This window comes from Talpa occidentalis, unplaced genomic scaffold (assembly GCF_014898055.3).
Source record: "Talpa occidentalis isolate TD23 unplaced genomic scaffold, MPIMG_talOcc4v2.1 talOcc4.10, whole genome shotgun sequence".
Classification (NCBI taxonomy): domain Eukaryota; kingdom Metazoa; phylum Chordata; class Mammalia; order Eulipotyphla; family Talpidae; genus Talpa; species Talpa occidentalis.
In genome coordinates, this window is record NW_023600993.1 from 57,857,494 (window position 1) to 57,874,454 (window position 16,961).

At 39.2% G+C, this 16,961-nt stretch overlaps 1 protein-coding gene across 10 annotated transcripts in view; it reads right to left on the minus strand.

Moving 5' to 3' along the window:
* Positions 1–16,961, minus strand: part of PKD1L1 (polycystin 1 like 1, transient receptor potential channel interacting) — a 181,015-nt gene that overhangs the window by 7,124 nt on the left and 156,930 nt on the right. For 8 of the 10 annotated variants that reach the window (XM_037501593.2, XM_054695721.1, XM_054695734.1 and 5 more), the window contains 3 exons: positions 4,769–4,873; positions 4,361–4,501; positions 2,074–2,208 (listed from right to left, as the gene is read on the minus strand). In XM_037501593.2, the coding sequence (XP_037357490.1) occupies positions 2,074–2,208; positions 4,361–4,501; positions 4,769–4,873 (381 nt within the window). Of the gene's footprint in view, positions 1–2,073; positions 2,209–4,360; positions 4,502–4,768; positions 4,874–16,961 lie in introns of those variants that run through there. The other 2 variants (XM_054695724.1, XM_054695741.1) reach the window with 2 other exon arrangements.

The window sequence follows — 16,961 nt, forward strand, 5'->3', positions numbered from 1 at the left end:
CCCTCCACACAGCTCTTCCTACCCAATGTGGGAGCCCAGGCTCGCCTATAGGGGACAGCCCTCTCATCATCTTTGCATCTCCAGCACCTGGCAAGGATTCAGTAAAATAAACCATTTAAGGGCCTCCCCTGGTGGTACAGGCGGTTGAGCGCATCGCTGTGAAGCTGTCCTCAGCCTCTGTAGCACTGGTTTGATCCTGGCCGCCCGGCGAGGGTCCCACATGGCGTGGCAGACCTCTCCTGTCTCACCTGCTGCTCCCCTCAGCAGTGTATTTGGTCAGTCTGCCTGTTCTGTTCCCCACTCTGTCTCTGGTAAATCCTCTCACCCTCCTGCGCATCTGGCCTGTACCCTGGTTCTTGTATAAATAAATAAATAAATCTTAAAAAAAAAAAACCACTTAAGAAATGACAGAAATGGTAAATTTTGAATGATGTTTACTTCAGGTGAGGTTTGTTCCCTGGTTGTAGTAACCGACTGGAAACTTGGTCTGAGTGTCCTGATTGTGTCACAGACCCAGTATATATGTCACTCTCTCCCCTTACCCAGACAAGCACAGGTGGCAACAAGCATTTTCTCACCTGTAGGCCAGACACCAGTCTCCCTGGGTCGGTATGTATAGACTGTCCCTGCAGGGGTTGCCCCAGCTGCAGCACAGCCTGTGCTGCATCCTGCCAGCTCCACTTCCCCTCCCCCAGCATTATTTGCCCCCAAGTGGAATCACCATCAGTGGAATTCAGAAGAGAAAATACAACCTTGAGTCTACCATCTCCAAGCTTAAGCTGTGCGTTTCCCTCCATTCCTTAAGTTCTCTTTGTTCTCTGCACACATAATTTCCAAACAGCTGGAACTCTACTACCCAATTTGGACACAGTTTATCAACATTCTGGACTCTTCTTAACAAAAAATCATTTTTGCATGTTGCTAGGTGGTGTATTAATGGCCAGTTTAACAACCAGGTGAGTCCACATGCATATAATCTCTGAGCCCAGCACCTCCCAGGCACACAACTTGTTGAGTTTCTGGGAGTGGAGATTGGTAACTGGCCCGTGTTTGCCACAGTAGGCTTGGGACAGGTATAGTTAGGGCCTGCACTTGGGTTTCTCACTCTGATATGCTGTTTCTGTCCCAGTTTGCTGGCCTGTCATCAAGCCTAAGACCAGCAGGGTCTAGGGATCTAAGCTTGGTCCCTATGTGCTACATGAGCCTGGAATCCTGAGACAAAATTTCCCAATCAGGCCACCATGATAATCCTGCTGCAGGGGTGGAATGGGGCAGCTCTCAGGCCTGTGGGTTTGAGCAAATTCCTTCCCCACTGGGACCAGAACAGAATCACTGGCCACCCAGGAACTTGGTGAAGACCTCAAGTTTGACTTGGACCCTCCTAATCTGTATTCACCTGTCCAACCAGATAGCAGGGCATTCCTGGATTGAGACTTGTGCCTATTCAGGGTTGGAGTCAAGCTGCTCAAGGACCCAGACTTCCAGGTGAGCCCTGACAAGCCCATTCCTGTGTTCTTTCTCCTGTCTGTGTTTTCTTTCTTCTGAGTTCCACTGATGGTAGGCAATTCCTCTTGGAAAGTAAACAGTACAAAGGAGTTCCAGTGCATTTTAGAGTGATCCTTGGATGCAGGGCCAGGGGTAGAAACAAGGGACCCAGCAGCAGCCCCTATGGGATGCAGTGCACAGAGGTGGTCTGAGGCAAGTCTGGCCACTTCCTGCAGCCCCTTGCTCCTCCCTCTGAAAGTCCTGCCCATAGCTTATTTGTGATAACTAGGTGAGGTCACATGCACCATTCCTCGTACGTAGAAAAGCCAGTATGTGATAATGTATATTAGTAATAATAATAATAATCCATGAAAACACATAATACAGACCAAGTATTTAATCAATCATGGCTATTATCATTACTTAAGAACTTACTAGACAGCTGCTTTCAGTGATGGAAAAACACTGAATAATTGGTTAGAAGACTAGAATTCTTGATAATGGTTTACTTGGAGAAAGTTTGTTTTCCCTTGTAAATAGGCTAACTGGAAAGAGTGATTGTATCAGTTTATCAGGGAGATAACTTACCACTGGTGCGAAGATGCTGGAGAATGAGCAGTGTCTCATGAAGGAGCAGGGTGTCCATGTTTTTTCAATGCCGAGAAGACAAGTACATTTCAATATCAAGAAGAATGAAAGGATCCCCTGGAGCCATCTCACCTTCTGAGACAGAAGGACAATGGGTTCAGTGTGTCATACCAACTACGGGGTGCATAGCTGTATCACATGAGGAGGAAAAAGAGCGACAGCTATTCTTTGGAGGTGATGTAGTTCTGCAGACCGTGGGCCTCCGAGGAACATTATTGTCAGATGTCTGCAGAAAAGATGAAGTCAGAACTAGGAGTAAGTACAAATTAGAATACACTGTCAGAAAGGCCAGGTCTGAATTTTGAACTTCTTATTTCTATAATGATCAGGACAGAGCCTGCCTGACATTTCCTTGGTCTGAGCCTCAGTTTACTGAAAATGTAAGTCACCAGAAAGGGGAACATGGAGATTATTCAGTGTCTGTGAATCCTCCCTCCTTTCTTTCACAGAGTATGCATAGAATATGTAACAGTGGCACTTTTTTTTTTTTTTAATTTAAGTACCTTATTTTTTGTGGGACCCTCGCTGGTAGCACAGGAGCGAACTGGCACTGCAGAGGCTGCAGGCAGCCTCCCAGCAGGCCAGCGCTCAACCGCTGCGCCACCAGGGGAGGCCCTTGAAGTGCCATTGTTTTACATCCTTCTTAGTTTTGACAGTATAGGATTTCCTCCCTCAGGTGAAGTCACTCCCAACTCCAAAGCACCCAGAGCCCCCCACCAAAGTCCACTGTACTCTCTCCCTCCCTTGCCCCCCTTCTGAATGCCTAGATCTGTGGTCTGCTTTCAAGGGTAGGTTTTAATGTTTGTCTTTGACCCTTTGTTTAGTTTCCCTATATTCCACATAGAAGTGACACCATCCAGTATTTATCTTTCTCCTGGCATAATTTGCTTAATATAATATCTTCCAGCTCAATCCAAGTTTTTAAAATGATATGAGTTTATCGCTTTAATCACTAAGTAGTATTCCACTGTAACAACATTTTTAAAGCACATATTTTTGTATTCTATATTCACAAAACTAGAAGCAACTGATTTTATACTTGTGCAGTGTGAGGCTAAGAAAAAATAAGATGATCAAACGAAAGTCACCTCACTGGAGCAATAGCAGACTAGTTTCACACCAACCTCCTGTACTCCCACATGCAGCATGCTAATCCACACTTGCTCTCTCTTCCTACAAGCGGGTTTGTTGGAAAAGGACCTTTAGGTGTCCTTTATTCTTCTTATCTCATCTATTCTTACCAAGATTAAAAGTCAAAGAGAAAGAAATGAAAGCTGAATGTTTTAAAATCAACATGGCAAAGGAATAGGCTTTTTGTCTGTGTTTCCTCATTAGTTGGCGTTAGGTCAACAATAGGCTCTGACATCCAAACTCAGATGAACTGTCAACCTGTTGCAAGTCCGGTTCACTGTGGAGCAGACTCAGCCAAGCCTGGGAAAACAGACATGGACGAGCTTCTACCAGCATTGCCCAAGAGAAACACCATTCAAACTAGAGGTGGTTGGAAAATATTCTAGTGGCCAATTTTTTTTTTTTTCAAGATTTATTTATACAAGCACTGGGTACAGTCAGAAGTGTAGGAGGGTGAGAGAATTCACCAGAGCCAGAGCACAGTGCAGAACAGGCAGACTGACGAAGTACACTGCTGAGGGGAGCAGCGGGCGCAGCAGGAAAAGTCTGCGTGCCATGTGGGACCCTTGCCTGTCGGTCAGGGATCAAACCTGCGCTGTAGAGGCTGCAGGCAGCTTCGCAGCCCAGCGCTCAACCACTGCGCCACCAGGGAGGCCAACCAAATGTTTAAAAGTAAAGACAAACAGGTAAAATTTGATTCATGATATATTTTATTTAACCTATTTAAACAAAAACGCCACCTTTGTCTGTGAGGATAATCTGAATGGAGAGGAAACATAGGATGTGTCTAAGCAAATCACTGAGTCCTTTCATGCCACTTAAGTACATAATTTCTTATGCCACTTAGGGTCACGTAAGCCCACTGGAGAAATTCTATGCTCTTGAATTTGGTGTCACACCGATTACATTGACCCCAGTTTGCAATACATTCCAAGATCCTGTAAACCACATCATCCTCATCCACGAACTCAGTGCATTCCCCTCACTATGGAATGAATCCTTCAACTAGAACCTTCTAGAATATGCATTCCACTTCCTTTGAGCAACATCACATTGCATAGTGCCTATTTCTGTTGCCCTGAACACCCTGTCATACCTGATTCCATGACGCCATATGACTAAGGTCCATAAACCCTTGAAAAACTCCTTTCTGGAAATGGTCCTTCACCTCCCCTGCAAGATTAACCAGGTGGCTCCAGGCAATGTAGTAGGCGAGGCTGGTCCCAACTATGGAGATCTGCAATGTGGGGGAGAGAAGGCCATCATATAGGCTCCCAAGATAATAGCCATGATAACCACAGTATCTAGCAATCTGCAAATGACCTAGAGCACTAAAAGGATATACTTGATTTCACATGCCATTGTGGCATTGACATGATGGAGAAAACATCAGTAGGTTGGAATTAACTAGTGTATCATCAATCTCCCATTACAGTTAGTTATTTTTATTTTCAGTAAGAACTTTGTTATTATTTTTCATGAAGAAAATGACATGAGAGTCTACCTCCAGCCAGTTCCTTGGTTTTCGCCAATACTTGTGGATGCCCTTATCAATCATGATGAAGAGTTGAAAACTGAAGTGAATCAGGCCAAGCACCAGCAAGATCAGCTGATAGAGGGAATACCAACAAAACAGATGAACAAATATGCTGATATCTCTTAGGGTCTAAACTCCTGGTCAAATCCCCCCAGCTGTCTAGTATCTTTTCATTAGATATGATGCAAGTTAATTTTTTGTTCCACAGAGTTGTGAAGCTCTTTTGAAAATACTTTGGGGTAGTCGGGCAGCTCTTCACACATCAAGCCCTCTTGGAAACCCAGCCCCTACCAGGCATTATGGAAGAACACCCACCTGTGCTGGACCCCACCCTGAATGAAACCTAGGACTCTGACTGTGGTATAGACACCAGCAGGTCTCCTAAGTTCCATGTCAGTCCCTTTGAGTCCTTACTCAGTGTGACTAAAAAAGCATGATTTTTTTCATTTATTTGTGAGGTATATGAAATATAGTCAGTTTCCTCACACAAGTGAAATCTTCTAAAGCTCTCATATAAGGAATGTGGTAAAATTCTGTTTATGATCCTCTCATTGATGAGTCACCTGTCATTCTGGACTTTGCTCATTGAGAACAAGAGGGAGATGATACATAGAACGTAGGACCCAAAACTGTTTGAGGTCAAGACAGCCTCAAAGAGTCTTTGTGGGCCCTTTGAATTAACACTTTTAGGATGAAAAATAAAAACTCTTTGGGGCCTTGTTCCTCCCTCTGGGGAGCAGAGCTGGCACAGCTGACATTATTTCAAAACAAAGATAGAGGGAAGCAGCAGTGTGTCAACATGACCTCCCCCAGGCAAAAGCAAGAATGCTTAAAACTGCTTCATGACTGAGATAAGATAAATGGGAGGGCATTTGGTGAGTCATACTTTGAAGAATGATCATAGGTTACTGCAATCACCCCTCCAGCTCCCTTCTTTCACCCAGTCTCCTGCTCTTAGGACCCACTCTATCACAAAGCACTCTGTGGCTCTTTGTCAGTTGTGAGCCTGAATTCAGTTTTAGTCATGAATTTATAAGGAACAGAAACTCTCTAGCAAGAGCTTTGAGCTTGCCATCCCTCCTCTCCATTTTGTTGAAAATGGCTGTAGCTCACCCTTTTTTTTTTTTTTTTTTAAGATTTATTTATTTATTTATACAAGCACTGGGTACAGTCAGAAGCGCAGGAGGGTGAGAGAATTCACCAGAGCCAGAGCGGGGAGCAGAGCAGGCAGAAGGACCGAAGTACACTGCTGAGGGGAGCAGCGGGCAGCAGGAGAGGTCTGCGCGCCATGTGGGACCCTCCTCTGGTGGCTGGGGAGCGGCCGGGGAGCAGCCGGGGATCGAACCTGCGCTGCAGAGGCTGCGGGCAGCTTCACAACCCAGCGCTCAACCGCTGCGCCAACCGGGAGGCCCAGCTCACACTTTCTTAATAGCAAAATAACACTCCATGGTGTGGATATAACATCTTCTTGATCCAATGTCCATAGATGACTGATGGATGTTAAGGCTGCTTACATGTCCTAGTTACTATAAACAGTGCTACTGTGAAAACTAGGCATACTGATTTTTTGTTGATGACTTCATATTCTACCTACATACGACTAAGGTGAGATTACAGAGGTATATGGTATTTCCATTTTTTGATTTTTAAGGTAAATTCAGGGTGCTTTTCATAATCATTGCTCCAGTTCACATTTCTACCAACAGCATGCAGTTTCCTTTTTCTCTGTGTCCTCTCCAGCATTTGTGGTTGGGGGTCTTTTTAATATGTGCCATTCTCCTGGGTGGGAGGTGGTATCTCATTGTAGTTTTAAACTCTGTCTCTTATAAGAAGTGACAAAATTTTTTTCATATATATTTTGGATTTCTGGATATTCTTTTGGGTGAATTGTCTGTTTATAATAGATACTCCTTTGTTAATTAGGATTATTTATTTCTTATCATTGAATGATATGAGGTTTTTAATATATTGATATATTGGATATTAATTGCTTATCAGTTATATATTGTGTAAATATTTTCTCCCATCAGTAGGGTGTCTATTATTTATCTTGCATTTTCTATCAATGTATAGAAACTTTTTAACTTGATGTAATCCCAATTGTTTATTTAGTTTTCAATTCTCTTGTCATAAGGGTTCAGTCACCAAAAATATCTTTATTGTTGATATAATGGAACATATCACCAAAGTTTTCTTCTATGGATTTTATTATTGCAGATCTTACATCTTTAACCCATTTGGAATTTATGTTTATGTATGGTGTTATCAAGTAATTCAACCGCACTTTTTAATATATGGCTTTCCAAATTTTCCCAGCACCATTTACTAATGACACGGTCTTGCCCTTATTTTATGGTCATGGATACTTTATCATAGATTAGGTGCTTGTAATTACATGTATATATTTCTGGGCTTTTGATTGTGTTCCACTGTCCATCTATCTATTTTTTTAAAGATTTATTTATTTATGCATACAAGACTTGGGGTAAAGGCCAGAGGTATGGGGGATGAGAAGATTCACCAGAGACAAAGTGGAGAGCAGAATAGGCAGATTGACCGAAGTGCACTACTGAGGGGAGCAGCAGCGAGTCAGGAGAGGTCTGCTGTGCCATGTGGGTTGCTCCCTGGCTGACTGGGAATCGAACTGGTGCTGCAGTGGCTGCGGATTGCTTCATAGGTTGCGTCTTAACCCTTGCGCCACCAGGGAGGCCCCCATCTATCTATTTTTGTGCCAACACAATACTGTTTTTTAGTACTGTTTCTTTAAAGGAAAGTTTGAAGTAAGGAAATATGATAACTCCATTTCTTTCCTTTATTTCTTAGGGTTGTTTTTGCAATTTGAGGCTGTTTATGGGTTCATTTAAATTTCAATATTTGTGTTTGGTTCCTTTGAAAAATATTGCTGGAATTTTGATGCAAATTGTATTTATCTATCCTTTTTAGTGGGACAGTTATTTGGATTATCCTCATCCAAGAGCATGGATGTCCTTCCATCTCCTTATGTCTCTATCAATAATATTTAGTAGTTCTTGATGTATAGATTTTTTTTTACCTCTTTTGTTAAGCAGATTCTAAGGCATCTAATTCTTTTGAAGCAATTATAAATGGAATTAGTGTCTTGATTTATTATACTTGTTTGCATATTAAAACGTTATGGATTTTTGTATGTAGATTTTATAACCTCTCTGCTGTATTTGCTTTTTTTTTTTTAAAGATTTATTTATTTATCTATACAACCACTGGGTACAGTCAGAAGCACGGGAGGGTGAGAGAATTCATCAGAGCCAGAGTGGGGAACAGAACAGGCAGACTGAAGTACACTGCTGAGGGGAGCAGCGGGTGGCAGGAGAGGTCTGTCGCACCATGTGGGACCCTTGCCCAGCAGCCGGGGATCGAACTGGCACTGCAGAGGCTGTGGGCAGCTTCTCAGCCCAGCGTTCAACCGCTGAGCCACCAGGGGAGGCCCTGCTGTATTTGCTTTTTAATAACTTTTTCATGGAGTCTTTAGGATCTTCTATATGTAATACATTGTCTGCAGATAGCAATAGTGTCACTTCTTCTTTTCCTATATGAATTCTCTTTATTCCTGTGTTTGTATGATAGTTCTGGCCAAAACTTCTATTACCAAGTTAAACAGAAGTGGTGACAATGGATATTCTTGTCTTATGCTGGATTTTATGAGGAAAACTGTAAGTTTTCTATCATTGAGTAATATATTGGCTGCTGGACTGTGATTTGTGGCATTTATTATATTGAGGTAGGATCCTTCTATTCCATTTTGATTCAAGTTTTTATCATAAACAGGTGCTCAATCTTATATAGGCTTTTGTGTATCGACTAATATTGTCATATGATTTTCATCTTTACTTTTGTTGATATGTTGCATTAATTGATTTATATATATTTAATCATCCTTGCACTCCTGGATAACTTGATCATGATTAATCTTGTGATAATCTGTTGAATTTGATTTGCTAGTTTATTGATTGATGAAAAATTTATTTATTAATGAAAAATTTCCCATCAATGCTCATCAGAGATATTGGTCTACAAATTTTTTTTTCTTGTGCTAAGATAATTTTTGTATTAAAGTAGTGTTAGTTACAATCTTAAAATAAATTAGGGAGCATTTTTTTCTTTCTTTTTTTTTTTAAAACATGAGCAAGTTGGGTATTAGTTCTTCTTTAAAAATTTGGTAAAATAGGGCCTCCCCTGGTGGTGCAGCGGTTGAGTGCTGGGCTGCGAAGCTGCCTGCAGCCTCTGCAGTGTGGGTTCCATCCACGGCTGCCAGTGAGGGTCCCACATGGCTCACAGACCTCTCCTGCCACGCCTGCTGCTCTCCTCAGCAGTGTATTTCATCAGTCTGCCTGTTCTGTTCCCTGCTCTGGCTCTGGTGAATTCTCTCACGCTCCTGCCCTTCTGACTGTACCCAGTGCTTGTATAAATAAATAAATAAATAAATAAATAAATAAATAAATAAATCTTTAAAAAAATTGGTAAAATACACTGATACAAAAATCCTCAATAAAACCCTAGCCAACAGAATCCAACAATGCATCAAAAGGATAATGCACCATGACCAAGTGGGATTTATTCCAGGGGTACAAGGATGGTTCAATATCCAAATATCAATTAATGTAATGCAACACATCAACAAAAATAAAAATAAAAGTCATATGATTATATCAATAGATGCTGAGGAAGCATTTGACAAAGTTTAATATCCATTTATTATGAAGGTCCTTGAAACTCTCAGGATACAAGGAACATAACTTAACATAATAAAGGCCATATATGAAAAACCTATAGCCAACATCATTCTCAATGGTGAAAAGCAGAAAGCCTTTCCCTTAAGATCTGGAACAGGGCCTCCCCGGTGGCGCAGCGGTTGAGCGCTGGGTTGCGAAGCTGCCCGCAGCCTTTGCAGCACCGGTTCGATCCCCAGCTGCTCCCCGGCCACCAAAGGAGGGTCCCACATGGCGTGCAGACCTCTCCTGCCGCCCGCTGCTCCCCTCAGCAGTGTACTTCGGTCCCTCTGCCTGCTCTGCTCCCCGCTCTGGCTCTGGTGAATTCTCTCACCCTCCTGCGCTTCTGACTGTGCCCAGTGCTTGTATAAATAAATAAATAAATGTTTAAAAAAAAAAAAAAGATCTGGAACAACACAAGGATGTCCACTATCACCACTCCTTTTTATTTATTTATTTTTTATTTTTTTTTCTTGTTTTATCATACTTTATTTTTTATTATAAATTTTATTTTTATATTCCCCATACAATTGCAACCCCCTTATTTTGACCCCAATCCCTCCCCTCCCCGCTCCCCACCTCCCAGAGTGTCTCTGGTTCATAGTTGTTTGTTGATTTTGATTTTTACTTTCTTATAGTTATTCTTTTTCCTGGTCCCTTATTTAAGTTTTCTAGATTCCTGTTATGAGTGAGACCATCCAGTATTTTTCTTTTTCTTTCTGGCTTATTTCGCTGAGCATGATCCCTTCCAACACCATCCATGTTGCTGCAAATTGCATGTGTTTATCTTTTTTGAATGCTGAGTAATATTCCATGGTGTATATTCACCACTCCTTTTTAATGTAATACTGGAAGTCCTAGCCAGAGCAGTAAGATAAGAGAAAGATATACAAGGAGTCCAAATAGGAAAAAGAAGTAAAACTATCACTATGTGCAGACAATGTAATATACATAGAGAACACTAAAAACGTCACAGAAAAACTAATCAAAAAGAAAAAATCAACCAGTTTGGTAAAGTAGCAGGATACAAAATCAACACACAAAAATGAGTAGCCTTCCTATATGCAAATGATCAACCTGAAGAAGAAAAAAATCAAGAAAACCATCTCTTTTATAAATGAAACAAAAAAAATCAAATATTGGGAATAAACCAAACAAAAGAGGTGAAGGACCTATACAAAGAAAATTACAAAACCTTGTTAAAAGAAATAGAAGTAGACCCAAAGAAAAGGAAAGACATGCCCTGCTCATGGATCAGAAGAATTCACATTATCAAAATGGCCATCGTACTGAAAGTGATTTACAGAGTCAATGTTATTCCAATAAAAATTTCAGTGACATTATTCAAAGAGATAGAACAAATATTGATTTAATTCATATGGAGCCACAAAAAACCTTGAGTAGACAAAGCTCTCTTGACCAAAAAGAAGAATGCAAGTATCACACTCCCAGACTTCAAACAATACTTCAAAGCCATAATAATTAAAACTGTATGGTACTGGAACAAAAATGGACAGACCAATGGAATCCAATGGAAAATCTAGAAATAAACTCACCTATTTATGGACAACTAATCTTTGACAAGGATGCAAAGAATATGCAATGGAACAAGAACACTTTTTTCAATAAATGGTGCTAGGAAAACTTGACAGCTACATGCAAAGAATGAAGTTAGAATATTACCTTACACCATGCACAAAACACAACTCAAAATGGATAAAAGTCTTGGACATAAGACCTGAAACTGTAAAATATAAAAGAAAATATAGGCAAAACATTACATGATATACACCTCAGTAACATCTCTAAAGACACATCCCCCAAAGCAAAGAAAGCAAAGGAAAAGATAAACACCTGGGATTACATCAAACTATAAAGCTTCTGTACAGCAAAAGAGACACTAACCAAGACAAAGAGATACCTTACTGAATTGGAAAAAAATTTGGATACAATACAACTAATAGGGGACTGAGAGCAAAGATCTGCAAAGAGCTGATGAAACTCAATAAAAACAAAGTAAACAACCCAGTCAAAAATGGGCAGAACTAAAAAGAAACTTCTTGGGGGGTCTGGGGAAAGGAGGGATTGAGGTCAAAATAAGGGGGTTGCAATTGTATGGGGAATATAAAAATAAAATTAAAAAAAAAAAAAAAAACTAAACCATGAAAAAAAAAAGAAACTTCTCCAAAGAGGAAATGCAAATGTCCAACAGGTAATGAAGAAATGTTCAACATCACTTGTAATTAGAGAAATCCAAAGTAAAACCACAATGAGATACCATCTTATACCAGTGAGAATGACACATACTCAAAAAACAAGAAACAACAAATGTTGGTGAGGATGTGGAGAAAAAGGAATGCTCCTGCACTGCTGGTGGGAGTGCAAACTGGTCCAACCACTATGGAAAGCTGTGTGAAGGTTCCTCAAACTACTAAAAATGGGGCTTCCATATGACCCAGCAATTCTACTCCTAGGAATCTACCCAAGGGACACAAAACATTAATTCAAAAGAACACCTGCACCCTTGTGTTCATTACAGCACTATTTTTAATAGGTAAGATATGGAAACAACCAAAATGTCCAAAAATAAATGACTGGATCAAGAAGATGTGGTATAGGACCTGATGGATTTACAAATGAATTCTACCAAACATTCAGAGACGAATTGGTACCTATCCTTCACAAACTCTTCCAAAAAATTGAGAAGGAAGGTATAATACCTAACACGTTCTACGAAGCCAACATTACACTAATACCAAAACCGAACAAGGACAACACAAAAAAAGAAAACTATAGGCCAATCTCCCTAATGAACACTGATGCAAAAATCCTCAATAAAATTTTAGCTATCAGAATCCAACAGTGTATCCATAAGGTAATTCACCACGACCAAGTAGGATTCATTCCAGGGACACAAGGATGGTTTAACATCCGAAAATCAATCAACGTTATACAACACATCAACAAAAAGAAATATAAAAACCATATGATAATATCAATAGATGCTGAGAAAGCTTTCGACAAAGTGCAACACCCATTCATGATAAAAGCCCTTGAAATTCTTGGGATACAAGGAACGTACCTCAACATCATAAAGGCCATATATGACAAGCCAATAGCCAGTATCATTCTCAATGGTGAAAAGCTGAAAGCAATTCCATTAAGATCTGGAACAAGACAAGGATGTCCACTTTCACCACTGCTTTTCAATATAATACTGGAAGTCCTAGCCAGAGCAATAAGACAAGAGAAAAACATCCAAGGAATCCAAATAGGAAAAGAAGAAGTCAAACTATCACTCTTTGCAGATGATATGATAATATACATAGAGAACCCCAAAAACTCCACAGAAAAACTAATTCAACTCATCAATCAGTTCAGTAAAGTGGCAGGATACAAAATCAACACGCAAAAGTCAGTAGCCTTCCTATATACAAACAATAAATCTGAAGAAGAAGAAATCAAAAAAAACATCCCTTTTCTTATTGAAACAAAAAAAATCAAATATTTGGGAATAAATCTAACAAAAGAGGTAAAGGACCTATACAAAGAAAACTATAAAACACTGTTAAAAGAAATAGAAGAAGACACAAAGAAATGGAAAGACATCCCCTGCTCATGGATTGGGAGAATAAACATTATTAAAATGGCCATCCTACCAAAAGCAATATACAGATTCAATGCTATTCCAATCAAAATTTCAATGTCATTCTTCAAAGAAATAGAACAATTATTGATGAAATTCATATGGAATCACAAAAAACCCCGAATAGCCAAAGCTCTCCTAAAAAAAAAAGAAGGGAATGGAGGCATCACACTCCCAGACTTCAAACTCTACTACAAAGCCACAATCATCAAAACTGCATGGTATTGGAACAAGAACAGACATACAGACCAATGGAATCGAATAGAAAATCCAGAAATAAACCCACAGATTTATGGTCAACTAATCTTTGACAAAGGAGCAAAGACTATGCATTGGAGCAAAGAAAGTTTGTTCAATAAATGGTGCTGGGAAAACTGGGTCGCTACATGCAAAAGAATGAAGCTTGACCACTACCTCACACCATACACAAAAATCAACTCAAAATGGATTAAAGAACTAGACATAAGACCTGAAACCATAAAATATATAGAAGGAAATATAGGCGAAAACACTACGTGATTTGCACATCAAAGACATCTTTACAGACACATCACCCAAAGCAGTGATAGTAAAGGCAAAGATAAACAGCTGGGACTACATCAAATTAAAGAGCTTCTGCACAGCAAAAGAGACAATAACAAAAACAAAGAGAAACCCCACCAACTGGGAGAACATTTTTGCACACAACACTAATGATAAAGGACTGATCACAAAAATCTGCAAAGAGCTGATGAGACTCAACAACAACAAAGAAAATAATCCAGTCAAAAAATGGACAGAGGAACTAAAAAGAAACTTCTCTGAAGAGGAAATGCGAATGGCCAACAGGCATATGAAAAAATGTTCAACATCACTTGCAATCAGGGAAATGCAAATCAAAACTACCATGAGATACCATCTTACACCAGTGAGAATGGCACATATTAAAAAAACTAGCAACAACAAATGTTGGCGAGGTTGTGGAGAAAAAGGAACTCTTCTGCACTGTTGGTGGGAGTGCAAACTGGTCCAACCACTATGGAGAGCTGTGTGGAGATTTCTGGACCTACTAAACATAGAGCTTCCATAGGATCCAGCAATTCCACTCCCAGGTATTTACCCAAAGAACACAGAAACATCAATTCCAAAGAACACCTGCACCCCTATGTTTATAGCAGCACTGTTTACAATAGCTAAGCTTTGGAAACAGCCCAAATGCCCAAAAATAGATGACTGGATCAAGAAGATGTGGTACATATATACCATGGAATATTACTCAGCATTCAAAAAAGATAAACACATGCAATTTGCAGCAACATGGATGACGCTGGAAGGGATCATGCTCAGTGAAATAAGCCAAAAAGAAAAAGAAAAATACCGGATGGTCTCACTCATAGCAGGGATCTAGAAAACTTAAATAAGGGACCAGGAAAATGAATAACTATAAGAAAGTGAAAATCAAAATCAACAAAAACTATGAACCAGAGACACTTTTTGGGGGGTGGGGGACGGGAGGGGAGGGATTGGGGTCAGAATGGGGGGATTGCAATTGTATGGGGAATATAAAAATAAAATTTATTAATTAAAAAAAAAAGAAGATGTAGTATATAAGCACAATGGAATATTATTTAGCAGTCGAAAAAGATAAACTCATGCCATTTGCAGCAACATGGATGGAACTGGAATGGATTATGCTCAGTGAAATAAGCCAGAAGGAAAAAGAAAAATATTGGATGGTTTCACTTATAGGAGGAATGTAGGGGAACCAAATAACGGACCAGGAAAAAAATAATCATAATAAATCAAAAAATAAAATTAACAGGCAACTATTAATCAGAGACACTCTGAAGTGGAGGGGTAGGAAGAGGGATGAAAACAGAGGAGGCAATATGTTCTTACACAAAGGACTATGGCAATAGTGCATGGGTGAATTGGTGATATGAATTTTGTGGGGACTACACCTGAAAGGAGAAAGCATGCATTATACAAAAAGGAAGAATGATGTAAAATATATATATAATAAAATTTACAAAATTTGGTTAAATTCATTTGTAAAGTCATCTGGTCCTAGGTACTTATTTTTTTGAAAATTTATAAAATTACTGTTTCAATTCCCATGCTATAATCAGTTTATTCAATTCATCTGTGTCTTCCTGGGTTAATCTTTTTAGATTATATTGACCTAGTAATCTATCCATTTTCTAAAGGTAGTCAAATTAATTGGCATACAATTGTTCACAAATCTGTTAATTTTTTGCATTTCTCTACTATCTGTGGTGATATATCCTTTCATTTGTGATTGTTTATTAATATTTTCTCTCTTCTTTTTTTGTTACCCTAGCTAGAACTAACTCCTAGTTTCATTGATTTTTTGTATAGTTTTTGGACTCTATTTTATTTCCACTCTTATTTGTATCAATTTCTTCCTTCTACTAGCTATAGGTCTTGTTTGCTCCTCTCTTTCAAGTTGCTTTGAAGATTTATTTTTTAATTTATTTATACACACAAGAACTGGGGTATAGGCTAGAGGTGTGTGGGGTGAGAGTATTCACCAGAGACAGAATGGGGAGCAGAACAGGTGGATCTACTGACATACACTGCTAGTGGGGGTGATGAGCAAGGCAGGAGAGGTCTGTTGTGCCTTATGTGGGTTAGATCACTGGCTGGGGATCAAACTCATACCACAGAGGCTGGAGATAGCTTGAATGCACTGAGACTTTAAACCCTGTGCCACCAGGGACACCCCTCAAGTTGCTTTAGATTTGATAGTAGATTGAGTATTTGGGATATTTTTTTTTTCTTTTTACTACAGGCCTGAATTGCAATTATCCTCCCTGCTAAACTGTTTTTTGCTGCAAGATATAGATTCTTCTAGATTATTCATCACTTTGGCTTGTGTAATTATTTTTTAATTTATAATTTGATTTAATTTATCCAATTGCTATTAACCAGCATGTTGTTTAGTCTCCATGTATACAGTTTTGCATTTTTATATATTATTTTATATATTATATATATTATTTATTTTATTATTGTTTGAGAAAGTACTAGCTATAATTTCAGTGTTTGTGGGTTTATTGACTTGTGTCCCAAGATATGGTCTATGCTTGAAAATGTTCCACGTACATTTAAAAAAATTGTGTACATGGAATTTTCTGTGTGGAGTGCTTTGCAAATGTCCATTAAGCCTATTTGGCCTAGCTCCTCACTTAAAGATGTCGTTACCTAAATTATGTCTTAGCTTCTTGATCTGTCCATTGCTGTAAATGATGTATTAAGTTTCTCAAGTAAGTTCTGTTACTGTCTTATTTATCTCAGTGCTCCATCATTTGGTGTATATATATTTTTGAGAGTTATTATTCTTTCATTAGGTCCTTGATTGTAATATAGTGTCAGTCTCTATTTCCTATTACTCCTATTAATTGGAAATATATTTTAAGAGATAATTATATAACTGTTTTTTATTTTGTTGTTGTTGCCATTTTCTTGTGTAACTGCCTTCCTGCTTTTAACTGTAAGTTTATGCTTATCTTTGTTGATAAGGGGAGCATGCTGTAAACAGCTGAAAGTTGGGCTTTGTTTTGAAATCCACTTAGCCCCTCTTCACCTTTTGACTAGTGAGTTCAGACCATTTACTTTTTTTTCTTTTTTCTTTTTTTTCTTTTTATATTCCCCATACAATTGCAACCCCCTGATTTTGACCCCAATCCCTCCTTCCCCTCCCCCTCAAGTGTGTTTCTGGTTCATAGTTGTTTGTTGATTTTTATTTTTTTCTTCTTATAGTTATTCT